Source organism: Prunus persica, chromosome G1 (assembly GCF_000346465.2).
Source record: "Prunus persica cultivar Lovell chromosome G1, Prunus_persica_NCBIv2, whole genome shotgun sequence".
Lineage (NCBI taxonomy): Eukaryota > Viridiplantae > Streptophyta > Magnoliopsida > Rosales > Rosaceae > Prunus > Prunus persica.
In genome coordinates, this window is record NC_034009.1 from 44,308,296 (window position 1) to 44,320,118 (window position 11,823).

General features: G+C 37.0%; 1 protein-coding gene across 1 annotated transcript; it reads left to right on the forward strand.

Annotated features, from left to right (window-relative positions):
- LOC18788206 (receptor-like protein kinase HSL1) lies at nucleotides 5,430–9,308 on the forward strand. The gene is made up of 2 exons (XM_007226951.2): nucleotides 5,430–8,220; nucleotides 8,599–9,308. Exons 1-2 carry the CDS (start codon nucleotides 5,709–5,711, stop codon nucleotides 8,988–8,990), a joined length of 2,904 nt encoding a protein of 967 aa, XP_007227013.2. The 5' UTR covers nucleotides 5,430–5,708; the 3' UTR covers nucleotides 8,991–9,308.

Sequence of the window (11,823 nt, forward strand, 5' to 3'; positions counted from 1 at the left end):
GGGTTCAACTCCTTTTGTATTGTGCTGGGTTGGTTCTTGCCATTTTTCCTTTTCTTCTCTTCCCTTACTGTTTCGATGTGTTCCATTTATTATTCTTTCTTTATTCCTTATTTTACTTTCTGCTTGTTTAAGAAGTTTATGAAGTTCTAGCAGACTACATCAAGGAGAAGAGTAAAGAAACTAGAAGCAATTCCTCAAAACTTCAATCAGATCATACCAAACAACAAGAAAGCCGTAGATGACTCGAACAAAAGATCGAGGTAAAAAACTGAATAGTACATTCTTCCACAGCCAAAATTGCAAATCTGAATCACTTTTAGTTGGGGACTTCTTCAGCAAAGTTCATGGTAACCAGTGACAGAAACTGTCAGCAAAAAAGAAAGAAGAAACACATAAAAAACTTAGTTGAAGTCCCTTGTTCTTTGTGTCCCCTTTTGAGGTTAAGGAATCAGCCAGTCTTATGATTATGCAGACTATTGATCCAAGTAGTTTCGAAGCTGTGACATGTGAAGCATAAGTAGTGTCAACACTTAAAATATGATGTCATAAGACATAGATATTCAACATTTGTTATAAGTCAATCCCCAAAGCCTCAATCACGTTGATTGGTCATACACAGAGCTGCAGTCTAAAGGAAGTAGCAGGCCGTGAAATGCATGTCATATAAGATGCTAGACAACAGTATATGAGTGAAAAATTAGCTTTATGTGCTACTGTGTCATCCCATACTAATACTTACAGTCAGTGGCGGATCCAGAAATTTTTTAGCGGAGGTGCAAAATTGATTAAGTATGAAAAATAGTTTTTCGGAATAATCATTTTCTCAAGATAATTTTTGGCGGCTTTTATTCCTTACACATTAAATAAGAAAACTTGATTTTATGGGATTTTAGTACGAAGTATATATTGACTTAATGAGCCATCATTTTTAGCCTAAATCGTATTTTGCACTAAAACCGATTTTTCATATTTTGATTTGACAGGAATTTGATTTTCTAGTATTTTTATTTGAATCCAAATGAGGGGTACTTCCTTATTTACATTGTAAACTTAAGTAAATGAAGTAATATAAAAATAAATTAAAGTAAAATGACAAAGACATTTACTTAAATGTTGAAAATGGAAATAAGGTAATCTGTACACCAGTTGAGCAAAGGGGCAGTTTGAAGCACCTACAATAGTTTTTTCGGCGAGGGGAGGTGCAAGTGCACCTCCTTGCGCCTATGTAGATCCGCCAGTGCTTACAGTCTTTATTAATTCACTGACAGGGAAAATTGGCTTGAATCAGCTCTTTCGAAACAAAAGAAGAGAAAAATTATTGCATTCCATGAAAGAGCTCAAACTGGACTGATTTAGAGAATCTACTTCCAACAAAGTTGGAGACTTTCTGCAGCAATATTGATAGTTTCCCTATGTGCAACTAGTTCCAAACATTCACAAATGGAGAAGAGGGCCTTACCCATAACCAGGCAAATCCACAAAGTACCAACTTTTATTCACCAACAAATGATTGGTAAGCTGTCTTCCCTACACAAAATCACACAAAACTAAGCAAACCCCAGAAACTAACCTAAACCTTCTCCAAGCCCATTTCCAACTTTGTGCATGTGTGCATGGTCTATTAGTTTAGGGCTTAGTCCATAACATTAGCCTTTGTGAGAAGCAAGCCCATTCATACCCCAGAGTCCACTCTTTGGATTTTTTATTTTTATTTTTTTCATGTGCACACTTTCATGAGAACCATGACAAAATTTTCAACGTAATCTCTCACAATTTGACATGTGTCAAATTGTGATTTACAGTAACCAGAAAAGCACTGTCCTATCAATATCGCTTCATATTCCATCCCATGAAAAAACGATTGAATTGCAACAAAAGAGAGAGAGAGAGAGAGAGAGAGAGAGAGAGAAAGAGAGAGAGTATTGACTATATCAAAAGCAGACATTATATTCTATCTTATAAGATAAGGATTTTGAGGAATATTTTACTTGATCTAGTGGGACGCGGCCTGCCGCAGCATGAAATGTGTGTGGCCATTTGCAGGCCTTTCATTGCAACTTTGATTATCAATTGCTTGCTTCTATTAATCTAGCCAATCAAACATGAGCACCTGGCAGGCATCACTCATCTGAAGTGCTTGTCAATTTGTCACCAAAAAAAGACAACGCATGTGTCCAAAGTTTTTTCAGCAATGCCCCATGCTATTTTGCGCTCATGATTCAGGCGCATGTTAGCCTCCACCCAAAGGAAAAGTGTGTGTCTCTCTCTAAAAGCAAAAGCAGCTTGTAAGGCATTTCCAACTAAGATTTGGTGAAATTCCAAACTTCTATGGCTTTTCAAGAGTGGGGGTATCTAAGTATCTTTGCTTTGCGCTTCATCATTGAGCACTCTTATGATCCTCCTATCCTATCCAACAAGAGATTCCCTTCAATGATTCATAAGGGTTGTTGGAGAGGCCTATTGGGCTTTTTTCTTAGTGACCCATTGAGTTGAGCATGCTACAATCTACATGTTTATCCAAATAATTAAGTGAAGTGGTGAGATTTTAGTTGGTAAGATCATATTTTGAAGAAAGAAAACATATGGCTCCGTCCCTGTTACTGCACATAACCCTACTTTCGTCTTCATATATTTAAACTCTTCGAAATTCTTTTCTTTGACTTGACTGTTGCGAAGTTCTTGATAGACATAGCATTGGTGTCTCATTGACAACTAGCTAAAAGCTTTTTGTGTTCTTGGCAAAGATTAGATGGATAATCGGCAATTATGGTGATTTTCTGTAACCACCAAAATAACCTCTCTAGTTTCTGAAGGGAACCACATTTAAGATTTCATAAAATGAGTGCTGAAGTGTGTTACAAATCAAATGGTTTGTATTGCTTTTGGATGTTTACCATTTTGTAAGTGGATACAAAAGTAAGCCAACAATCGACATTACCATTTCATCATTTGTTTTCCTGTATTTTAAGTTTATTAAAGGATTCATCGTGATAATGGTCATCTAGTCATGGTAAAGGGGCCATGGCAGCACCCAATTTAGGCAACATGTGCCTTAGAAGGGAGGTGATTTTTATTTTTAATTTTGGTTTGTTTTGTGCGAGTAGAATCATGTTATGCTTACAAAATGAATAGGGCAACTAATGAGGTAATGTTCATATTAGAGTCTTTGGAAGAGATTTGCTTTCTCTAATATGTAGTCAAAAGACTTTCAAAATGGGTCACGTCAAATTTTTAGACGAAAAAATAAATAGAGTTCTACTATAAATGACACATTGTAATAAAATTTTAATTGAAGTAAAAAAAAATTGACTAATTTATTTCAAATTGCACGTAAGCTATAACCCAGGTGATATTAGTGTAAATTTTTCCTCTTTATAGATCAAGGAAGTAAAATGAATGAATAAAAGGTTGTTGTAAAGGTTTCTTGAATTCCAAAGAAAAGGAGGACTTGCGATGTAAACCCATCAGATTTAAAGCAGTAACAGAAGTCTCAGCAATGAATGATCCTATGTGGATCTTGTAAAACAAACTACAATGCTGCCCTTATGTACTTTTTTGGTGTGAATTCCATATTAGAGAATATAAACTCCCGAAAACTTGAGTAAATAAATTACAATTTATAATATCAAGATCTTTTGTGATAAAACTCCACACATATTGGGCTTTATAGGTGTTAAGTTGGAGACCATTTCGATGTTGCTAGTAGCGGGACTCCAACCTAGACCCAGACCGGCCACACCTTGATTGGGTGTGTGGTCATCGACCCGATCGACTCCGACTCAAACTTTAACCTATGAATACACAGACCCAGATGATTAACTCCGATATGAACCTGGCTCCATGTGTGGCCCATCTCTCTGAAATTTAACATTCCCCATAACACAATTTTATAATGGATATGATTCCCAACTTATCCACCTCCATCCAATTAGGAATTTTAGGGATTATTGAACTCTTCTTTGCCACTAAACCAAAAGCTCCAAAACTAGGATACTGATCATAAACAAATTCGCAAGTAAAATTCTTCACCCCTTGAAAACATGTAGAATATGCCACCATTTAGATTTCGATTGGCCTAAATGGTCACCTGAAAAAGGTTTGTTTGCCATTATATGCTGCTTTTGTTCTTCTACTTATCTTCCAACAAATGTTTCATTGCCGTCATTACTAAGCCACATGTTGAGAAAAGACTGTTGGATAAAAATTCTCTCTCTCAACCAATTGGAGAGTAAATCAAGTTTACAAAACAACACTGGTTTACAAGAGGACTAAAAAAAAACTACCACCCAATAGGCTTATAAATTCTAAAATCTTCTGCAAACTGTAGGAAAGCACAATACAGCAGAAAAGCACCCAAAATACCAAATATGCTGAAAACCAACTAGCAGAGGCAGACCAGGTGATGCTTAAACAGTAAATTAGTGTTATTAGCACTTATGGACTGCATTAGATATAATTAGTAGATAATTTTTTAATTTGACTAGCTTCATTCTGAAGTTTTTTGAATATCAACATATTTTAGTGTAAATATTTTTTTTAAAGAATTATTCCCATAAGATATATAATATATTCTGTAACAATATATACTCCAAACTCCCAAGTACTAAATTGTCCATCAGCACATGTTTTTATACAAGAGACTCAATTCCATTCAATTATGGAGATGACTAGTACTTTGATTCAATGGCCATTCTATACACCTAAGTTCTTCACAATATAACACTAAGAAGTGAGCAGCACAACTAGAGTGATATATTGTTATACGGTGAGATTCCTAATTTACTCCTAAGATCCACAAAAAAAATTGACGGAAGTGATGGAAAAAACTAAACATGGGACACATGGTCGAATTGAAGGATTACGAGAACTAAAAATTGGGTTGAGGGGTTAAAATGTAGCTCGTGGATAAATTTAAGAACCATGACAAAAAAAGCAACACAAGAAAAATAACAAAAAATGAAAAACACATGGCCATACAGTGGAAAAGTTTCTGCAGACATGTTTTCTCAGCTGAAGATAAACCCTAACAGTACCAATAAGTCAGTAACCCAAGCATTTGTATCGAAATTCATAAGTTGCATATGCCCTCTACTCTCTAGCAGAAGATACTCTAATTGCATTTAGTATTTCTGATTTTTCTACTTGTATAGCAATTAGACCCTATTTTTCCAACACGTTACACGTACTCTGTGATCGGTATTTTGGTTATACAAAAATACATAAAATTGGTGCCCCAGCAGTCACAGCTACAGAAAATTTATATAAATATCATAATCGATCAGGTGTGTCTGTATCTAACTTTGTGAGTGGTATTGGGGGGTTCCTCTTCGAAGAATGAGATTCATGGAGACAAATACAATTTTCTTTTAGTTTTGTCATGTGGCTATCAGTATAAAGTACTTGGCACTGATGTTATTCTCCTACTACGTACATCTAGTGGAGTATAAACATAAAGCCTCTTTATGCAAAGATATGCCATCTCTCTCTCTCTCTCTCTCACATCAGTACTCTGTTCTACTGCACAAACCCTCCTTTTTCATCATCAAGGCTGCTTGTTTTTGCTGCACCCAATGATCCCCTCAATCATCACATTTATATACTTCTTCTCTTCCTCTCCTCCTTCCCTGCCACAATTACTATCAGTTTTTTAACTACCCGTTATTTCCTTCTCTCTCTTTTTCCTCTGTCCATCTTTGATCTCTTCAAATATGGCTTCTCCTAATCATCTCACCTACTGCCTTTCTCTGTCCCTTATAATATACTTGGTTTTTCATTCTTCCCAAGCCATGATCAGCACCACCAACACTAACCAGTCTCAGTTTTTTGTGCTCATGATAAAGTCTCTTTCAGATAATTCAGGCAATTCCTTGTCCGATTGGGATATCACAGGAGGAAAACCTTACTGTAACTTCTCTGGTGTCACCTGCAACAATGAAGGGTATGTTGTCAAGATGGATATCTCCGGTAGGTCACTCTCCGGCCACTTTCCTGCAGACATCTGCTCTTACCTGCCGGAGTTGCGCGTTATTCGTCTTGGTCGTAACAATCTCCAGGGTGACTTTCTGAATAGCATCACCAACTGCTCCGTCCTCGAAGAGCTTAGCATGGATCACTTGTTCCTCAGCCAAACGCTTCCAGATTTTTCACGCTTGAAATTTCTAAGGATACTTGACCTGTCTTACAACTTGTTCAAAGGCAAATTCCCCATGTCAGTTTTCAATCTTACCAACCTTGAGGTGCTCAACTTCAATGAGAATGGAGCTTTCAACTTATGGCAACTACCAGAGGATATTCAAAGGCTGACAAAGCTAAAATCTATGGTCTTGACAACATGCATGGTGCAAGGAAAGATCCCAGCATCAATAGGAAACATGACTTCTCTTGTTGATCTTGAATTGAGTGGAAATTTCCTGGGGGGTCAAATTCCAGCAGAGATTGGTTTGCTCAAGAATTTGAAACAATTAGAGCTTTACTACAACCAATTTGGTGGAACTATTCCTGAGGAGCTTGGAAATCTCACAGAGCTCATAGACATGGACATGTCCGTCAATATGTTGACTGGAAAGATCCCAGAATCTATTTGTCGCCTTCCCAAGCTCGAAGTTCTGCAACTCTACAACAACACCCTTTCAGGTGAAATCCCAAGTGCGATTGCAGACTCGAAAACACTGAGCATGTTATCACTTTACGACAATTCTTTGACCGGTGAAGTTCCAAGAAATCTGGGGAAGTTATCGCCTATGATTGTCCTAGACTTGTCAGAGAACCGTCTTTCTGGTCCATTGCCAACAGAGGTTTGCAAGGGAGGTAAGTTGCTCTACTTTCTAATGCTGGAGAATAAGTTTACTGGAGAGATACCAGAGAGTTATTCAGAATGCCAGTCTCTTCTTCGATTTCGACTTAGCTATAATAGTTTGGAGGGTCCAATACCTGCAGGACTTCTTAGTCTTCCCCATGTTTCAATCTTTGATTTGGGTTACAACAATTTGAGTGGTCAGATTGCTGATACAATTGGAAGGGCTAGAAATTTGTCAGAACTGTTTATACAGAGCAACAGAATTTCAGGTGCTCTACCCCCTGGAATCTCTGGAGCAATCAGTCTAGTGAAGATTGATCTCAGTAATAATCTTCTTTCTAGTCCAATTCCTTCTGAAATTGGCAATTTAAAGAAGCTAAATTTACTGATGTTGCAAGGCAACAAGCTCAACTCTTCCATTCCGGATTCGCTTTCTTCACTAAAATCTCTCAATGTTCTTGATCTCTCCAACAACCTCTTGACAGGAAATATCCCAGACAGTCTCAGTGAGTTGTTACCAAACTCTATCAACTTCTCAAACAATAAGCTTTCTGGTCCAATTCCTCTTTCATTGATTAAAGGAGGGTTGGTGGAAAGCTTTTCTGGGAACCCAGGTCTCTGTGTTTCAGTCTATGCTAATTCATCAGATCAAAATAAGTTCCCCACATGTCCACAATCTTTCACCAAAAAGAAACTAAATTCTTTCTGGGTAGTTACAGTTTCAATAGTCATCATCCTCATTGGAGCTCTGCTGTTTCTAAAGCGCCGGTTTGGAAAAGAAAGAGCAGAGGTGGAACATGATGAAACCTTGTCCTCATCATTCTTCTCATATGATGTAAAGAGCTTTCATCGAATCAGCTTCGACCACCGTGAGGTCATTGAAGCCATGGTTGATAAGAACATAGTAGGCCATGGAGGATCTGGGACAGTATACAAGATTGAGTTGAGCAGTGGTGATGTGATTGCAGTGAAGAGGCTGTGGAGTAGGAAAGCAAAAGATTCTGCAGAAGATCAGTTGTTCATAAACAAGGAGTTGAAAACTGAGGTCGAGACTCTGGGAAGTATAAGGCACAAAAACATTGTCAAACTGTACTGCTACTTCTCAAGTTTGGACTGCAACCTTTTGGTTTATGAGTACATGCCAAACGGTAACCTTTGGGATGCCCTTCACAAAGGTTGGATCCATTTGGATTGGCCTACCCGCCACCAGATTGCGCTCGGGATTGCGCAGGGTTTGGCATACCTCCACCATGATCTGATGCCTCCAATTATTCACAGAGATATTAAGTCTACAAATATCCTGCTTGATGTCAATTACCAACCCAAGGTTGCAGATTTTGGCATAGCCAAGGTTTTACAAGCAAGAGGAGGGAAAGATTCCACAACCACTGTTATTGCTGGGACATATGGTTACTTAGCTCCAGGTAATTTTTCTGCCCCAACTTACATTCACAGTTACATGACAATTTTTATGATATAATAAACGCTTTTATATCTTACTATCTGCATTAAATTTTGGTTTTGGTAAGTTTTCTGTAGCCAACTTTTTATGGCTGCTCTAAGTTGTTGCTTTTTAAAAGCTAAGAAAGTACTATATCCATGATATCTTGATTTACTTTTAGTAAGCTGTGTTTTGACACAAGGCAATCTGAAAAACAAAAAACAAAAAAGTAGTTCCTAAAATCAACAGTATCCTATTATAGTGTCACTTAGCCTTTTGGCTTAATTTACTCATTTCTCCAAATCAGTTTTGGATGGATTACATAGAATGTTTCACTAAATTTAATTGATGTCTGTGACAGAATATGCATATTCATCCAAAGCAACAACCAAGTGCGATGTCTACAGTTTTGGGGTAGTCTTAATGGAACTGATAACTGGGAAGAAGCCAGTGGAGGCAGAGTTTGGAGAGAACAAGAACATCATATACTGGGTTTCAAACAAAGTGGACACTAAAGAAGGAGCCATGGAGGTTCTAGACAAGCGATTATCAGAGTCATTCAAGGAGGAGATGATCCAAGTTCTTCGCATTGCCGTTCGATGTACCTACAAGGCTCCTTCTCTGCGCCCAACCATGAAGGAGGTGGTTCAGTTGTTGATTGAAGCAGACCCTTGCAGATTTGATTCATGCAAGTCATCAAAGACTAAAGAATCATCAAATCTGACAAAAATCAAAAGCCCATATGATTTATGATCTGCATGAAGAGTTTGCTTGGGTCCCAAGTCCCAGGTTAAGTAATATATTATAGTATATGATCAGATAACTATGGTCCCTCTCAAACTTATCAGGGGACTGGTCATAAAGATAACTAATTACTGTCTTAGTTTTCATGAGGGTGGCTTGTAGATTCTTTATCTCACTCTCTTTATCTTCTTTCTTTTTCCCTTATTTTGTATTTTGTATTTTTGCTCTTGTAAGGATTTGAGGAATTTAGTCACTATAACTGCTTTACAGTAAAGCTCAGCATCCATATCTCAGACCAACAAATGAAATCATTCCCTAGCTTTTGTACATTTTGTTTTTTCCTCTTTATCTTTTTTGCTCTTTTCCTATTAGAGTGGGGGGGAAAAGGCACATATATTAGTGAGGAGTGGAAGCTTATGAATTGTGAGAGCCTTCTTTATGCATGAAAAAGTAGGTTCCTGATTCTGAATTTAAAGGTAAAGAGGCATACATGATTCTTGTGTGGAGGGGCCACTTGAGTTAGCCATCCATTGGATAGATAATTTGATCGATAGCTGAGCATCTGTGACAGAGGAGAAAGCAGGAAATCTTTTTTTTTTTACCTGTTGTTTCCTTGTTTTGTTTTTCTACATGAATTTTATTGATTTTTGTTGGAATGGAGGAGGTTTGTGCATGTTAAAGCACCAAGCTTGTTTCACCATAGATAGTGAGCCATAAAACCTCCACTCAAAAGGTGGAAAAATCTTTAATGATTAAAGGTATTCTAAGTGTGACTTGGGATTATTCCATATCTCCCAAGTTCATTTCATCTAAATATTCTATCACTAGCTAGTTTTCTGCTGCTCTATAGCTTAGCTATATCATGTTATAGACAACATCATGTTCAACCCAAAATTTATCAGTTATCATTTTCCTTTAAAAGGCCAAGGATACAACTCCAGTACCAACTTGCGCTAAATAGGAACACAATCTAATGAATTATGATTAATCTATGTCATAATAGAGAAAGATGAATCTGTCAATCTAGCTGTCACAAAACGTCGGCACTAAATTACGAATTCGAACTGTAAAAAAATCCAAATACACATATCTTATACAATAAATGAACAGTCTCATAATAGTTGAGTCATGTCATAGAAACATTGAGATAGAAAATCGGTCGGCCATTTGGTGCATACTAGAGTCATTTGGGAAAGACAAGTTGTGACAAGCATATAAATATATCATGATTCATGGCAACATGTGCATGTGTTTTCAATGCAACCGTGTGAGCAAAGCGCACACTTGCAAGGTCTTTCTGTGTCCAACTTTGTGAGTGGTGTGCGGGGTCCTCTTAGCAGAATAAGATTCATGGAGACAAATATTTTTCTTTTGGCATGGTGGAGAGGCCATGAAGGAAAAAAGCTAGAAGCTTTGAACAGTTTAAAGAGAATGGTTCTTGAATGAAAAGACAGGGGTATCAGTATCAAGGCAATGCAAAGCTGTAATATATAAGAAGCTTCATTCTAAGGACAAATATGTCCTCCACAAGTACAAGAGGGCAAATCAGCAAAGCAGGAAACAAATTCTAAGCTGATTTGGTCATTACCACAAACACCTTATGGTCATTCTTATCAACTATCATCATTGACTTCTTTCCAAATTCCAAAGCTGTTTTATGTTCTTACCATGATACCAAAAAGGAGCTAATGATAATTAACTTTTAACTGCATACATAGTGCTAGAAAACAAAGCTGTCAATGTTTTATTTGAAAACTTTACCTCATTGTAGGGCAAAGGATTGCTTATTTGAAGCCACTCCACCGCCTGAAATCACAAAATAATAAATTAGTGGTTATTGTTGGCTAACAGTGACATTCACGAACAAATAGAAACAATTATTACTATCTCCACAACGGAAGCACTGATTATGCAAGTAATTAAGTGCTAATGTAATAAGTGAGAGGCATGATGCAAGAACAGTGATGCACCAAAATAATGGTGGTTAATTTAATTGGGTTGAAACTTGAAAATCATACCAAAGGAGAACTTTTACATGCATTCCACTTCACACTACATACTGAATCTGAGTAGTGCCTTTAGGACATGATCTTTAAGAGAAAAATAAATAAAATAAAAGCTAGAGTAGAAAAAAATAGTAAGGGAATTAAAAAACTTGACACTTGCAACAAGCACTACAAATTTTTTATTTTATTTTAACTCTGATGAATGTTATGTACAATAAGTCTAAGAAAAGAGAGACACACTCATACTTTAGGGGGTTAAAACGTTGAGGCCTGGGGTTGTGTAGTGGCAATGTCTGTGAAGTGCACAGTAAAGTTGTATCCCACTCTAAATATAACAGAAGGTTTTTACTTTTTACTTTTTGTTTTTATCAACACTTGGAAGGTAATTATGTAATCAACATTCAAGGCCTTATACTCCACTTTTCCCTAAAGAAAAAAAAAAATCAATGAAAATAAAAAGGCTACATCTCTATTTTTATTTTTTTTTCATTTTCGTTAATACGAGACGAATTTGAACTTAAGATCACTTTCAGCATTAAAAAATATATATATTATTAAACTAAAAGCTAATTGGTGTAAGATGCTCCATAAGCAGACACACTGAGTGAGTAAAGAGTTTCTATCATTGATCTCTTGTTTGCACAACATGGAGGAGAGCCATGGGTGATGAGTCCAAGCCCAAAGTTGCCACTTGCTACCCATCCCAATGTCAGTTACGATATTTTGGGCCACCCCAAGTTTGCAACTGTGTGTCCTCCAGGGTTTCCAGCAAGAGCAAGACCCACAAAGACACCAGAAAAATGTGGTATTGATATTCTTTTTCATAGAAAATTGGG

Coding starts and splice junctions, on each gene's coding strand:
- LOC18788206 (XM_007226951.2), top strand. CDS start 5,709: ATGGCTTCTCCTAATCATCTCACCTACTGCCTTTCTCTGTCCCTTATA. Junction 8,221..8,598: donor ATATGGTTACTTAGCTCCAG/GTAATTTTTCTG, acceptor TGTCTGTGACAG/AATATGCATATTCATCCAAA.